The 17,161-nt window shown below is 41.0% G+C and overlaps 1 protein-coding gene across 1 annotated transcript; it reads left to right on the forward strand.

Moving 5' to 3' along the window:
- The first annotated feature begins 1,260 nt into the window (after positions 1-1,260).
- serinc1 (serine incorporator 1) lies at positions 1,261-13,455 on the forward strand. The gene is made up of 10 exons (XM_084377539.1): positions 1,261-1,416; positions 3,779-3,940; positions 5,136-5,329; positions 6,140-6,219; positions 6,534-6,671; positions 7,002-7,171; positions 8,252-8,342; positions 10,129-10,270; positions 10,460-10,684; positions 12,278-13,455. Exons 1-10 carry the CDS (start codon positions 1,378-1,380, stop codon positions 12,414-12,416), a joined length of 1,380 nt encoding a protein of 459 aa, XP_084233665.1. The 5' UTR covers positions 1,261-1,377; the 3' UTR covers positions 12,417-13,455.
- Positions 13,456-17,161: the final 3,706 nt, after the last annotated feature.

The raw sequence follows: 17,161 nt of genomic DNA on the forward strand, positions 1-17,161 counted from the left end.
AAGAATTAGTGTTTGAAGAAGTCACATGAAACCTACAAGTGATTTCTTGCCTTTTAAGAGAGCATCTAGATAGAATCACAAATGGCATCAGTCGTCGGTCTCCAATCACTGTCAGCTGTATAGGTCTGTTCCTTTTCAGAAAGATGGATTTAACATATACAGTATGCAGTATACAATACAGATGAAGTTACTTTTCTGTCTCTTTAGGGAACTAAGCTTGATGTATTGAACTTCCAATAGTGTGGTCACACTTGGATACAACTGATCAAGTTTCTCTGCCCCCTTACAAAAATTTAGCCTATCCTAGACTTGCATTTCTACTGCAACAGGATAATGACCACAAACACACCTCAAAGAAGCTCTTTAAAGGAGCATTCTGTAGTTTTAGGGAGTAAATGTTAATGAGAAGAGAAAGATCTTCATTGGCTGAATTTTTGCCTTAACAAATGAATAAACAAACTGTCTTTGTTTTCATGACTGAATAAACAAACTGACCTTAAAGGACAACATCATTTATACTGTTTTACTTTCTTACCTTTCTAGCTTCAGACAGTGTTCTGAGACCTTATTTTCCTCTGAGACCAGCTCGGTTATTCACTTGTTTGATGTTTTGATTGATAGCAGCCCTGTTTTCGACCGATCTTGCTCATTTGTTAAATAAATGTGTATTGTATTCCCACAATACAGTATACCCAAACTGATGTTTATTGAATCAAATTTGAAAAAGGAGATGTCACTTTACTGTTCTTCAGTTTATGCTCATTAGCACAAAATCAAACATGGCGGACCTACATGGTCCAAGCAAGGACATTACATTAAGGATCCAAGAGTATATTTTGTAGAGCACCTACACCTGGACTTGTGTGTCTTATTTCAAGTCAGTTGGATTTACTGTGTTTATTATTATACTGTGAATATTGTTGTTATTAATAGCGCCACCATGTGGCAGATATGGCTCATATTTCTCTCATGTGCACACCATACAGTTATTGTGCAAATTTTGATGTTTCTAGCTCATTCCAGCTCACAGCAATTTGAGCCGCTTCATAAGACAGATAATAATAATAATAATGATAATAATAATGATAATAATAATAATGATAAACTGGAACGGGTATTTAAGTAGTGGCCTTAGACTTTTTTAGCCGACTATACATTTATGGCAGGCAGCTTATGTGGTGAAGACAGAGAGTGCAGTTCTTCAGTCGTCCTGTGGAGGGCAGCAACCAGCGTATGTACACCTAAACCAGCGGACCTTGCACAAGAAGAAGTGAGGGGATCGCATCATCCATCTTCTGGGAACACAACACATCAGAGCCTGAGGAGCAGCAGTCATCTGGCCTCACCTTACATTAAGAAGAACAAACATCGGCCATCATGGGAGCCGTTCTGGGACTGTGCTCCATGGCGAGCTGGGTAAGTAGCCTTTACTCGGACGGTGCTCACAGTTTGTGTGTGTGTCTGCTTCGACTCAACAAACGCGGTCATGACTGCGCAATAACACAAAGCAGCAGGCCGCCGGGCTGAGCGACGGTGGCGCAGACAGACATAAACAACAGAGCTGGTTATCATTCGCTTACCGGCTGTTTTTCATCTTCTTACAACGGGTTTAGTGAAGAATTTGAATAGATGCTGGTGTCATGTAATGGCGGAAGAAAACTCTGACTACATGACGGCTGCCTTTGTCCGGACACCAGCTAACCTCAATAACCACAGACAGACAGACAGACAGGCTCCATGTATCCGCTGTTGTTGATGACGTAGTTAGTCCTGACAAATGTGTACTGACGGCAGTCTACAGCATGTGTGTGTGTGTGTGTGTGTGTGTGTGTGTGTGTGTGTGAGTGCTCTCTGCTCCATGTTTTTGAAGATTGTAAACATGCAGCAGGAGATGACGTCAACAAAGCAGCAGTGACAACACTGCCGTCATGTAAACAGGGACAGAAATACATAAGCTGCAGTCAGCAGGCTGCTCCTATTGCGACATAAGACGGCAGACTGGCAAACAGACAGCAGATCTACTCAGAGAGGGCATCAACATACACTCAGGCCCAACGAGCTGCCTGAATCAGCCTGCAGAGCCAAGTGTGTGTGCAAGAATTCGACTCAAGTTTTAAGTTACCCTCAATCTACTGAAACACTGTTCCAAGAACAGTTTGTAGGGACACACAGTCAGACAACAAACAAGGACACCGAAGCTTAACCAAGATAAAAATAAACTGAGTGAGATAACACTTTTAACAGGTCCGCAAATTCCATGGTAAGCAGGTGGTAAAAATGACCACAATAATTACTTCAAAATGTATTGAAAATGACCCCAGTATGATTAAATAAAATGAGCCTGCTATTTTCCAATAATCAATGCATCAGTAGCTGGTAATTTCTTAAATATATTTCCAGGAAACTTCCAACTAGTTTCTGTCTAACTTTTGCAGGTCGGTCAACTGAAGTATTTTTTTTATCTTATTTTTATTTTTGTTACCATACTGTCTTCACCCCACAGTCTAATGTCACTCCTCATATTTTGAGATAACAGTACATTATAATAATTGATGAGAATGTAAATGGCTTTTAAAGGCACAAGTTAAGCAGAAACCAGTTGGAAGTTTCCTGGAAGTGTGTTAAAGAAATTACCAGCTTCTAAGTGCTATATCATAGGCAACTGGACTGTGTTTTATGAACTGAAGAAGCCTCTTGCATTAGAGGTGAAACGTCCTCAAAAAACTGAAATAAATCCAGTTGGCTAAGATATAGCACTTGGTATTACCATGACCTGAATGACTGAGAACCTTCATCAGAAATTACCAGCTGTTTATTTACTGCTTATGCTGCTAACAGCTTCAATACATTTTGAGGTAATTAGTTATGGAATTAGATATGTGCCAATAAGAATCAAATAAAAATAAGAATTTGAGAGAAAATAAATCTCACAGAAGCAAAAAAAAGTCATCTCTAAAGAAAAAACTTAGAGTTGGTTTTGTCCTCATTGGCTAATGTTTGTTCGAGTGACAGCTCAGTGCAACCCATCCGGGTAATTTGCCCTTGCGTCTGGGCCCCGCCCCCTTTTGGGTGAAAACAATCCTTCCAATTTGAATGGCGGTCAATATAAATTCTGACGACTTTACTAATTTAACAGCATAAAATAAGAAAACCATATATCTTTTTTGGTATTAGGATCCGAAATACTATGTCCAGTCAGGCAAGTAATCATATCATGTTGTTGCCGATCAACGGCGTCGTTACACAGAAAAAATGACAGAAATAGGGGTTGATGAGCGTCCGTTCAGTCTGCTTCCATTAAAGTAGACGAATGGCCCCACCGAGTGGCCGGAGGTGTTATAACCTGATAAATACAACTATGTGGTAATTTGGGGATAATGTCAAAGAAATTCCAAACACAGTGCTTGGTAATAACCAAGTACTTACCATGATATTTCCAGACCTATAGAATGAAGCGTTACCCAGAATTATAATGAGAGGTGTAAATCACAGTAGTGTCAGTGTCAACACAATACAATATGTTGTGTATTTGGACCACAATACTGCATTTGCCAATATCACAATATTGCCTGCCAAAATTTGTAAAATAATAATAATTGTTACTGATTAGTGCCGTTAGGTTTACGTCACATTGACTAACACAGGTGACTGTCGCTCAGGAGGTAGAGTGGTCGTAGAGGGTCAGTGGTTCGATGTCTGTCTGTCTGTTTCTGTCTATCTGCCTAGTAATAACAGTAATGACGAAGTTATTAATACTAATACTGGTTTGTTTATGTAGATCCCATGCCTGTGCGGCAGCGCCCCCTGCCTGCTGTGTCGATGCTGTCCCAGTGGAAATAATTCCACAGTGACTCGCCTCATCTACGCCTTCTTCCTGCTGCTGGGAGTGGGTATTGCCTGTATTATGTTGATGCCTGGCATGGAGGGGCAGCTTAAGAAGGTACGTAGGATTCCTCATATAACATACATGCAATATATCAAGTGGTCAGTGAATTATTACTGCACAGGACACAACTACATGAGAACGACTGTATGGTCTGGATCTCTCCTGCCAAATTTTACATTATTGATACTGCTGATCAGAGACGGACTAGTGAGTAGTTGAGACTCTGTGTTTGCAGTGATGACGTTTAACGTCCCTGACAACCTCTGTAGTCTCATTAAGACACTATAGCTACCGCCATTTTTAAGACATGTAAGAGCTTTATAATTAAATTGTGGGACATTATTTCAGACATTTAACAGAAAACACATTTAAAAAAACTCAGACTTTGAGACACAGGAACAGGATGTGCTAATGTGCTAACTGATATCTGGGTTTTAGGACTGCAGACTACAACACTCGTTTACGTTTCTTTTTCTCATTTCTCATTCCGTTTATTATTTCCTCCTGCAACAATCAGATTTGCCAACAGGGGCTTTTAAAGTTTGATCTACCCCAATGTTGATGCTAAATTTCTACATCTGCAGCAAAAACCGCATAGCCATAACTGCAGTCAGAGTGCCTGTTGTACTGGTCCTCTGCCCTCAAGAATTACTGTGATTTGATAGTAGTGATGGCACTATGCATTAAAACAATCTGATGTGTGACGTTTTGCAGATGTTTAATTTATATTCGTGTATCCGTTTTTTAGAAATTAAATCAAAGATCATTGAAGTATTTCAGAGTCATCAGGGAGACACCGTATCAGTTGAGGTTTTTGTGAAGTGAAGGATTTAATATAGTTTCCTTCGTTAAAATTGTTAAGCTGCATTCAAATGTACCGGCCTTTTAGACTGCAGATTTTGCAGGCAGGAAGTCCCAATTTTGCAGGTGGGAAGTCTGCGAGTGGACGTTCTGCAGACTTCAAGAGAGTCCACTTTGGGTGCTGACTTCACCAGACTTCGCTAATTTAATTACTCACAATTCATTGCAATATGGACGTGACATTGTAAAACTTATTATGAACGTGTAAAACAATTACTCTATCATAAAATTACTTGAATCATGTAGGCTAGAAATAATATTCAACCACATCATGATCCAGCTCTTAGTGCACGTGGGACACTGTTCTGCCAGCTCTCATATAAGGTGATTTTGCATAAAACGGTTTCCTGCTGCTGTGTCATGGCTTCTGTTCTGTGTGCCGCTGTAGATTCCAGGTTTCTGTGAAGGAGGGATGGGCTCGTCTATTCCTGGTGTTGAGGGTCACGTGAACTGCGATGTGCTGGTTGGCTACAAGGCTGTGTACCGCGTTTGCTTTGGCATGGCCATGTTCTTCCTGCTCTTCTCTCTGCTCATGATCAAAGTCAAGAGCAGCCAGGACCCCCGAGCTGCGCTTCACAATGGGTGAGTCAGAATCCATCCACCCTACAACCTCATGCCTGGGACACCCTGCCGTTGTTTCCACACAGATGCTGTTTCTGCAGCAGTGCTGCTACTGCCAGCTATCTTACTAAATGGGGTTTGATCTATAAAGATGATCACATGGTCGTTGTTTACCCTCATTTAGAGAGGGAGAGGGAAAGAGAGCACTGGAACAAGACTACCCTTCACCTGATGTTTGAATGTTTTTTGATGTCTGTATGTATGTATGTTCTGCAGGACATGGAAACTGTAGTGACACACCGTGATGATGTCGATATGACTATCTATAGATCATTTTCACTGTCCATTGCTGCAGAGAACTACACACGATGTCGAAAAAAAATAGGCGAGCCTCGAAGTCACTAGATGGTGCATCACTCTCGTGTGCTGTGCAGCTGCTGCACTGATGTTACCATGAAACTGATGATGTTATTGTGGAAAAAGGAGTTGTTGCCTCACTGAGAAATTAACATATTTCATATTTCAAACTGATCCTGTCGGCAAATACTCTAAATAACTGTTGTTATTGTTAGTGCTGAACTCACATTGCATCTCCGGTGACTAGCCTACATCATAATTAAAGTCAACTCGTGTTTGCAGTAGCCGTAACTCAGTACAGCACTCTACAGATAGTCCGGTGTAATCAGTTACACCGGGTTTGTCATGAGAGTATTAACCGGTTGAGAAATTCTTTGGTTTATTGATTCTTTTCAGAGACTGATATAAGAACTGTTGGAAGTGATTGCCAGGGAACTCTTTCAGACTATTTAGATTTTTTGTCCTTTATTGCAGGTTTTGGTTCTTTAAGTTCGCTGCAGCTGCTGCCCTGACTATCGGATCATTTTTCATCACAGAAGGTCCCTTCACCACTGGTAACCACTCCTCTCCATTCTTGTGTTTTTCATCTCAAATGAAATGCAACATAAATTGCACTGGCACTTACACATGTTACAGGAATTAGCCAATATCAAGGTTTGACTCTGTCATGTCAACCAAGAGTAAGCTATTGCTGGCCAACGTAGTTTCCACAGAACACGTTTCAATATATTTGTGTCTTCATTCTGGTTTTTAATTCAGTTTAAGGTGGCAGTAATAATGTTCTCTAATGTCTTGGATTCTGGCGGTATGGACACCTGCAGATATTGTGACGATGAAGTAAAGTACCCTCTATGTATGTGTTCCACAGTGTGGTTCTATGCCGGCATGGCTGGAGCCTTCTGCTTCATTCTCATCCAGCTGGTTTTACTCATTGACTTCGCCCATTCCTGGAATGAATCCTGGGTGGAGAAGATGGAGGAAGGCAATTCTCGCTGCTGGTATGCAGGTATGGTGACAGTGTTCCTATGAGGCTAAACATATGGAAGAAAACTTGATGAATAACAATCTAAGAAGAGCTGTTTTATGTCACAGTGATAGACTTAAACAATACCTCAAATGTATTGAAAAGGACTTAAAGTAGAAAATGGAAAATCTTGTCTCTTTTAACAGCCGTTTTTTACTGTGAAGTGTAACAACAATAAGCAAAAATGACATCACAAGAAAATCAATGTCAGTAGTTCTTTTAAGATGTGTATTTTTTAATACAGTCACCTGTAAGCCTGTCCCATCAGCCTGCCAGGCACATATATAATGAAGTTGTGTTTTGTGTCCACAGCCCTGCTGTCGGTCACAGCACTGAACTACTTGTTGTCTCTGGTGTCTCTGGTCCTGTTCTACGTCTACTACACCCACTCTGATGGTTGCACTGAGAACAAGGTCTTCATCAGCATCAACATGCTCCTCTGTGTCGCCGCCTCCGTATTGTCCATCCTGCCTCAGATCCAGGTTCGCACCACTTCTCTTTTACATTTATGTTTGAGCAATAATGTGCATGACTCAGCTGGAGACAGGGAAATAAGCCATGGGTGGCCTCATCAGGAGGATTTTCAGTTTATGCAGATATATGGACTGTACTTAACATAAACCTAAGAAACTTTGGCATTATCACTGGAGATGCACCGATTGGACTTTTTCTTGGCCAATTCTGATTAAAGTCTGACCTGACGATGACAAGTGAGTTAGCTGAGCGACCTGTTACCAAAATGTCTTGTAGCTCCCTCCTATAAGCATTTATGCAGTGTATACTGGTATATCCAGGACTCTTATTGTGAAAGGTAAATACAGAAGTCTGTAATGCGCTGCAAATGACATGTCAGTGGTCTAAAGCGTTCGGACAGTGGATCCTTATTCTCAAAATAAATGCGTGGTTCACAACCTTCGGCTACAATGTTTTACTTTTCCCAAAGAAAACCGGTGCAACAGATCTTTGGAACAGCACACCTTGTTTTGAAATTACATAATGTCTCAGCTTTGCTGTCTGTGTCGACTCTGCTCTTGCAGTGAAACACACAGACGGGCAGCAGAGGAAAGGAGAAAGGCGTTAGGAGACACCACTGTAAATGACAGTAAAATGCAGTAAAGACTCTCACTGAACTGAGATGAAAGGAGTGCACATAGATTAGGTAAATAACATACAATATTTAGTTTCTTCCTTTCAGTTTAGGCTGGCGGTCCAGCATGTGTGTAAATGTGACTACGAACAGACTTGGATATATCTGGTGCTGCCCAGCTGGTCATGCTGTCAACTGAGCAATGCCGGTCCCTGTCCGTTCAGTTGGTGCATCTCTAATTTTCACTTTTTAATATTTCAGTCTAAAGGTCTGAAGCTTTAGAATGCTACTGATGTACAAATGTGGTTCAGCATCACATTGAGCTGGTCATATGAGGCAAGTTGTGATTGACAGAATGCAAACCCGTGATGATAAAAGCACATAGAATGGACCACAGGGCAGTGTGAGGAAAAGATGACGAATCATCAGTCTTTTATAAATGCTCTTTCTAATGCCTGCTGCTCTCTGTGTGAAGGAGTCCCAGCCCAGGTCCGGCCTGCTGCAGTCCTCCCTGGTTACCCTGTACACCATGTACCTCACCTGGTCTGCCATGACCAATGAACCTGGTAAGATGACATTCACACTATATACTGTCTACAGGAGAGCTTTTATGCATCCCTGTTTCCAAATAACATGAGCAATCTGTGCTGAGCTCTTAGTTTTGATCAGGTGAATATAAACTAATTATAGTGAAATGTCTAAGTAAACAACTAACTTACTATTAGTTTCAGTTTCAGTTGGACCAGTAAAACAATTTGGAATAAGTCGGTGCATCACCACTGATCTTTAAACTTTAGTTGTATTTTTGTACACTAGTGCACTGCCTGTTACAAACATGCTGTTGCGCCCAGATGATCTGGTAATGTGGGGGTTTACAGATCCAGTCTGAAGCCTCCTGAATGGCTCAAAGACTCATCGGGGCCGCCCTCATAATATCAAACATGTTTGATAAACAACCAGTGAGAGAGATGGCACTGCCAAGCCCTTGAGGCTAATGTTAGCTAGCACACTATTGTTGACAGAATCTTCAAATCTCACCTCCAGTTCTCACTTAAGAAAAGAAAAGTCACGTTGACTGTGTCTCTTCACTGATCCAGACTCGTTGAACCTTTTGCTTTTGTTTTTTTCTCACTGCAACTCGTTACTACAGCAAGTTGTTGCACCACGCTACTCTCCATTTTGTTTCGACTGCTTCCACATGAGATCATGCGAGAGGGGTCAGGTGTGAGTCCAGCTTCAGTCTGCAGAGCACTGAAGCCACGCCCCACTGCAGCACAGATCGGTGTCTGCTGTTTATTCAAAATGAACTGATGTTGAGGGTGTCGTGTGTCCAAATTGCACCAGATTCTCCACTTCACTTCCTTGGGTCGTAAGCAACAAACCTGCCAAGTTGATTGGATGAACAGTTCTGGAGATGTTCAAAAAGAGATACTGACTGAGGAGCCTTGCTGTGTACTGTGACCAACACCAGCTGATTAGAAAGATAGTTACCTGTATACATGATCGAGAAATGGTCTTTCCTCTGGTGACCTTTAGCAGGGGAAATCAGGATTCTGTTCTCCCCTCTACTTGGGTTACAGAAAGTAGGTTTCTTTAACTTAGCAATGGACCTGGTAATAGACAATGTTTTTGCTTCTACTTCTCATTCTGAAGTGATCCTGGTTTCACAGTGTAATGGCTGGCAGGGACGGGTGTTTCTCACAAAAGTGAAGGCGTTATGGCACAAAGGAAGCGTGTTTGCCATTGCGCAATCAAAATAGGATGAGGTATTTTTTCCCCTGGTTGCTAATCCCGGATAATGGTGGAAAAAGTGGAATAACTGTGGTGATGATGATATACCATGACTTAATATGTGACGCACTGTTTCTAGCTATCTGGCATGATATATGAGATTAAATTGCAGTCTCGATTTATAATGCTCATAACCATCTATTTGACTATGAGCTCTTTGTGACACAAGAGGAGATAACTACGGGTCCGGACACCTCAAAGAGTACAGCTAACGGCCAACTAGCTTGAACGTTCTGCACCTGCGTGAGAGGAAATAACTCTCCATATCACCAGATGTGGTTCTCTGTATTTGTCATTCAAAAGAGGGAACAGGGAGGCTCAGGGCGGCAGATATGGAAACCATTGTTATAATAAGCAGAATTTTCAGCCACCAAGGGATGATGAGTGCCAAGGCTGTGAGACACACAACAGCACCTAGGGCCACACACACTCACCCTGGCTGGTGTGTCGGGGCCCCAAAACCTACATGCGCCTACAGTAACCCATCAATGATGTACATATACATATAATGAATAGTGAATACAGATCAGCAGGGAGTAACTGTTTTCTTGTGTCTCACAGACAGGAAATGTAACCCAAGCCTTCTGGGTATTATTGGGCTGAACAGCACCACTCCTGCAGGTCAGGAACATGTGGTTCAGTGGTGGGATGCCCAGGGGATCGTGGGATTGATCCTCTTCCTCATGTGTGTCCTCTACTCCAGGTGAGGAAGTCATTTTAAGTATCTCTGTAGTTATCACCTCGGGAAACTAACAGATTATTAACACTACAGACCAGCCTGCAGGCTGAGAGATAGTTGGTGCCTAAAATGACTCTGTCTCGTGTTGTTTGATAAGGCAGTTGATGGCAGCATGTTCTCTGTCTTCTCTCTCTTCCCCTTTTTGTCCATCAGCATTCGCAATTCTTCCAACTCCCAGGTGAACAAGCTGACCCTGACCAGCGACGAGTCGGCTCTGATCGAGGACGGGCCTCAGACTGACAGCTTCGAGGAGGGCAACGGTGTCAACAGAGCTGTGGACAATGAGAAGGAGGCCGTCACCTACTCCTACTCTTTCTTCCATTTCATGCTGTTCCTGGCGTCGCTCTACATCATGATGACACTTACCAACTGGTACAGGTAGGCTTCACACTGCAGAGGAGCTGCTGTTTGTACATCGCATCACTGCCACACAGTCAGAAGTGATTCAGTTAGAGGGTTAACATAAAGAAGAAGAAAAAGATCAGCAAACAGGAGGAAGTAGTGCATTTTTGATTTAGCGCATTTTTGTCATATGAGTATTTGGGGTAGCAGGTGGTGAGTGGTGTGTGGGACTGAGTCAAAATAAACTTGTGTGTGTTTATGGTTTTCAGAATCAGAATTCCTTTATTAGACCTGCAAACAGGGAAATTTGTGCATCACAGCAGCCAAAGGACAGTAATATTACGATAAACAATAATAATAGTAAAATATAAACAATATAATAAAAAGGTAAGAAGTAGAAATAGACTTGTATATACATAATATGTACAAATATAAACAGTGTGGGCAGTGCATTGTTAATGGAGGAACAGGTCACCCAGTGCAATGATGTGGCTCATTGATGTGTATGAAATACAAAGAAGCTTCATGGCACAGAGGAACAGGACCGCATTTACCATCAAGTTTTCATTTAAGCACTGGTTCAAAGATTGATTCATTTTTTTATTTTCGCATCATGCACATAGAGTGCACAACCCTCATCATGGGTTCATAAGACACCAAAAGTACAGCTGCAGGGGTCAAACAGTTCATTACATTTAATTTCATTACGAATTACACATTATTTCGCAGCTGGGTCTGAAACAAAATATTCTGCTTTCTCTCCTGAGCTTGACAGAGAAAATCTGCCACAGAAAAGGTTCCCTTCCTGAAGCACAGCTCAAGTTTTTTATAATCGTCCAGCCAAAAGACATCAGCATAGATAGAGGACATTTTAGGTACATCTTTAACATCGTCACAGACAGGACAGCAAAACAAGAGATGAACCTCAATCTCCATTTCACCTCGCTCACACAACAAGCAAAGTCTGTCCTCCTCTGGAGTGGCTTTATACCTGCTTAGTTTTATTTTTCTTCCCCCTGCTAAAAACTCCCTGTGGCTTCAGCGACTGTCACTTGAATGTTTAAGTCACAGAGAATGATGGTCTGTCCAGAGATTGCCAGAACACCCACAAAGAAAATAACAATTTTTTTAAGTGTCCCTTGAGGTGTATCTATACCTGCAGATGGTTTTGTTTTTTGTCCAGATTTCTGCCTCCATCCCAACACTACAGGTTTATCCCTGCCATTACACATCTAAGGTCCAGCAACTGGACAATCTGCTGCACTGGATATTATGAGAAAACGTGTATTTGAGCACTAAATGTGTAAACCAAGACAAGTGTTCCAACCCAAAATAAAATGATCAACCTGAAAATGAGCAGAATATGTCTCCTTTAGGTTTGGCCTGACATTTACTGATTCAAGTTAACTCTCTGCTTTGCTCATGCTTTACTCTTCCAAAAAAAATAATGATGGCCACATGTATGTGCGTGGACTCAGTCGAATATTTCATATTTCTGCCTCAGTGAGGTTTTCTCTTTTTGCTTTTTATTATTTTTTAGTACAGCACTTAATGTTTTTTTCAATTTAGTTGGAATTGAGTAGAGTTCTGTCAGCTGATGTGTGTCTCTGTTGTCTGTTCTCCCTGCAGCCCTGACTCCAACTACGAGGCCATGACCAGCAAGTGGCCATCGGTGTGGGTGAAGATCTCCTCCAGCTGGATCTGCATTGCCCTGTACGTGTGGACGCTGGTGGCTCCACTGGTCCTGATCAACAGAGACTTTGACTGAAATGCACATTGTCCCTCAGCTCATACACTCATTAATGCTCTGCTTCACCTGTGTTATGTTTCATCAGTCAGTAAAACAGTAGATGGCTAACCCTGCATCATTTATTGCTGGAGGGGCCAGGGCTGCACTCAGATTGGCTGGAATGCTTCAGGACTGTTTGTTAGGTGTTGTTGTCTATAGTCTGTTGGAGCTCCCTCACTGCAGGGCTGATGAAAAGAGAGCTAACAAGGCTGTTAAAATGTGTCTTGCCCCAGCTCTGATGGCAGCCCGGTCTCTTCTGGTGTAATATCATTGTGAATCCTCAGCAGACTGTTGTCGTGGTTCCCCATGCCGGTGTCATTGTAAATATCCTGTGTTTTCCTCGTGGATGGTTTTGTTTTCTTTCTATAAAGACAGAGCTGCATGCTTTTCCTTTCAAACTTGATGTGACATTAACAGTAGCTGTATCTTAAGACTTTCTGAGGATGATGATGGCTTAGATGGGTGCCCCCTGTGGGCAGCAGCAGTTTAAATCTGACTGTAGTATTACATATGAAAATGCTGTTACTTGTAAAACAAGGGAGAAAATGCTTTGATCTGAACTGTGTATGGCAGGACTCCAGCTGTGGCACTGACAGGTGAGCGCAGCAGAGCGACTCACTGTTGTTCACTAACTTGTACCATCACCAGGCGTGAGCGGTGCTGTGTAGCGCTGTGCAGGTGGTATTTTAGTTATCTGCTATCATGTATTTACTCTGGAGCTTGCACACTCTTGAGCACATACACAACAAAGGCATTCCTGTTTTTGTTGCTTCTGATTTGCGTTTAATTATGACTTCAAATGTACAATTGAAATTGATTGTTTGAAAACTTCTAGATAAGTTATTTGGTACCTGTTTAGCATTAGCATGTAGTTCCTCCCAGACTTGGCAGACATATTGTGGCTAGACGTTTGCTCTCACCTGTGTCTCACCTGTGCTTTCATTCTAGTATGATTTTTCTCTTGACATGTAAAAGTATATTGTAAATCGTTTAATAAAACTGACCCAAAAAAAGTCAATGTGTTTTGTTTCTTGCCTCTGTGTTGCTGGGCCCTGTGCCGGCTATTGGAATTAAAAATCTTTGCCGTGTGTCCTGTGGATTATTGTCGTTGATCATGCCATGATCAAGCCATGCATATTTCACGAAGGCGGCAGCTGTGTTCTAATATTCACTTTGCACTGTTTGAAAGGTGAAAATATCAGTAGAACTCCAAATTGATTGATTTCAACTGCACACCTGTAAAGTTTTGTGACTGTATCTATACTGTTGTGATGCTATGCTGACAAAAATCTGTCAACAAACAGACACAAACTACGGAACCAGGCAAGTGAGAATTCTTTTTCTGGTGATCAATTTTCTAAGTGTGATGTAAATGACTTTCTCTCCTGTGCTTATGATGAATCTTTTTTGTTTGTTAAAGATTCTGCTCAGTTTCACACATTTTTTTTTTCTACTGAAAAAAGATATTTTGTTTTCCTCAGTTTTACATGTTTCCACAGATGGAGAGATCACAGATCCTCCAGATCACAAGGCATAAACAGGAGAGAAAATCATTTAGTTCACACTGGATCGCCTGTAAAAGAAAATTCAGGCGATCCAGTGCCGATCTACTTCATAGATAGGGCTTCTGTCCTGTGTGTGTGTGTAGAGAGCTATCTCTAACGTTTCATAACGTAAAGTGTCTTTCACTCCCATTCAGTCTACGGCCTCGCCCCCTTCTGTATGCGTACACATGCTCTCTGTCTCAGAGATAGATAGATAGACAGACAGACAGACAGACAGACAGATAGATAGATAGATAGATAGATAGATAGATAGATATTCTTTCTCTCTCTCTCTATATATATATATAAATAGAGAGATATCTATATATAGAGATATATCTCTAGAGAGAGAGATAGATAGATAGATCAACATCATATATATATAGATAGATATTCTTTCTCTCTCTCTATATATATATATATAAATAGAGAGAGATATCTATATATAGAGATATATCTCTATCTAGATAGATAGATAGATAGATAGATAGATAGATAGATCAACATCATATATATATATAGATAGATAGAGAGATAGATAGATAGATAGATCAACATCATATAGATAGATAGATAGATAGATAGATACACAGTATATCTATATAACTATATAGAGATATATTTCTATATAGAGAGATATCTCCCTCTATATATATATAGAGAGAGAAAGAGAGATATATCTGTATATATGGATATATCTCCCTCTCTATATATAGAGAGAGAGACAGGGAAAGAGACAGAGATATATCTATATATAGAGATATCTCCCTCTATATATAGAGAGAAAGAGAGAAAGATATATATCTGTATAGAGAGATATCTCCCGCTCTATATATAGAGAGAGAAAGAGAGAGAGAGATATCTCTATATATAGAGATCTCTCTCTATCCATCTCTCTAGAGATATATCTCTATATATAGAGATATCTCCCTCTCTCTATATATAGATATATATATATAGAGAGAGAGAGAGAAAGAGAGAGAGATGGATAGAGAGAGATCTCTATATATAGATATCTATCTATCTATCTATCTATCTATCTATAGAGAGAGAGAAAGATATATATATGCATAGATGATACGAGTTAGCAGCATAAAGTCATCAGGATAAAATGTGGACATTTAATGTTTTCTATAAATTGAACCTAATGAAATGCAAAGTTGGAACATAAATAAATGTAAAACAAAAATAAAAAATAAAAAACTCTGAGGCACTTAATTAATTGACTTATTTTACTTTTTTTTATTTAAAAAATGGTCAACTTATATCCGTGGTCTGCAGAAACAAACATTGGCAACATTTATTCTGCTGATTGGGTTTAGCAGTTCCATCAAGGAACCATTTGATGCCTGAAATGGCAACATTTCACACAAGAACTAGAAAAGAAAAGACATGTCCAGAAGAGGATTACAAATATGTGATACAGAACTTGTAGTTTTTTTCTGCTTTCCTACCATTAAACTGTCTCAAGACCTCACATTTATTTTGTGACCCTGGGGGTTAAACCAGGTGTCTGGGAGCCATTGGCTAAAATACAGACCTCTCTATGAAGTGATTAAAAGTAGCTCCTCAGCTCCATTACCACAACTGTAAAATGCTGCACACACATTTGTAACTAGTTTCTGTCTAACTTCTCCTCATCAGGCCACTAAATTGAAGTGAGTTGTTGAATTTTTTTAACCGTTTATATTTTCACAAATATCATCTCTTCAGCAGATCAGTCCAACTTTGGAACAATTTTCCTAAATGTCTTTTTTGGGGGGGCTATTAGTTAGACACCATGAATCGCTAATTACCAACACATACAATTTTATATAAGAATCATGTGACTATTTTAAAAGCTCAACTACTTAGTTCCTATAGAGGCCAAATAATGCTGTCTTCACCCCCACTCAAGTTATATGTCACTCTTTTTACAATTTGAGATAACATTAGCAAATAAATGAATAATAAGTTTATATTTGCAATCAAGTACCTGCCTATCAGAGGTGGAGGACTCACGTGACTTGACTAACACTGATGGAAGACCTGACTTGACTTAGTTTTCATGACTTATGACTTGAAAACTCTATGACTCGATAGAGCTTATAGTTAGGGCTGGTCCAGGACAGGCCCAGGCCTGTCCTGGACCAGCTCTTAGTTATGCTGCTATAGGCCTAGTCCGGGGGACAATGACACACTGAGCTTCTCTCTCCTCCCCTCTCCTCTCCTCTCCATCTGTATACATTATGCCTGTATACATGCCCCATCTCTGCATGTCACTGACTTGCTTCTTCCCCGGAGTCCTTGTGCTTTCTAGTCCTACAGGCTCCCTTGGATCCTGGCCGCGCCCGGGTCGTGGATCGTGGATGCGCCCACTGCTATGGCCCTGCCTGATCGTGGATGCGCCCACTGCTATGGCCCTGCCTGATCGTGGATGCGCCTACTGCCATGACCCTGCCTGACACCCACCACTACTGTCGCTAATATTAGTCACATCTCTGTTACATACGTTCCACTACTATTATCGTACTGCATTGCTACATACCATCCTTGCCATTGATCATTACTACTGTTATCACTAGTAATCACATTTCCATGTGCATTTCATTATTATTGCTGTAATACATCTTTATGTACTTTCACTCCTGTCAACCATCGCTTATAATTGAATACATTGTGATCTCGTTGATCTGCTCTGTACATGCGACATCTATTGCACGTCTGTCCGTCCTGGGAGAGGGATCCCTCCTCTGTGGCTCTCCCTGAGGTTTCTTCCGCATTTTTTTTCCCTGTTAAAAGGGCCTTTTTTGGGGCAAGTTTTTCCTCACTCGAATCGAGGGTCGAAGGACAGAGGGTGTCGTCTCTGTACAGATTGTAAAGCCCTCTGAGGCAAACTGTGATTTGTGAATTTGGGCTATACAAATAAAATTTGATTTGATTTGATTTGATTTGACTTAGACTTTCTTGCATTAAATATTTGCATTCGCAAAGTGATACTGGAGTTTCTGAAAGTAACACAGCAATTAACAGACTTTAGGAAATGTAAAGCGGATGAAACCAGAAGGAGGCAGTAATGCAACATGAACGATGCCAATTTCCGTCAAACACGGAAGAAGAAGAAGGAGCAGCCGCGTCACTCTTACATCGTCCAATCAGCGTGCTACGTGTACCACGCTGAGGGTCAGGGGTTGTCAAGTA

This window comes from Pagrus pagrus (assembly GCF_965226575.1).
Source record: "Pagrus pagrus genome assembly, chromosome: 16".
NCBI lineage: Eukaryota > Metazoa > Chordata > Actinopteri > Spariformes > Sparidae > Pagrus > Pagrus pagrus.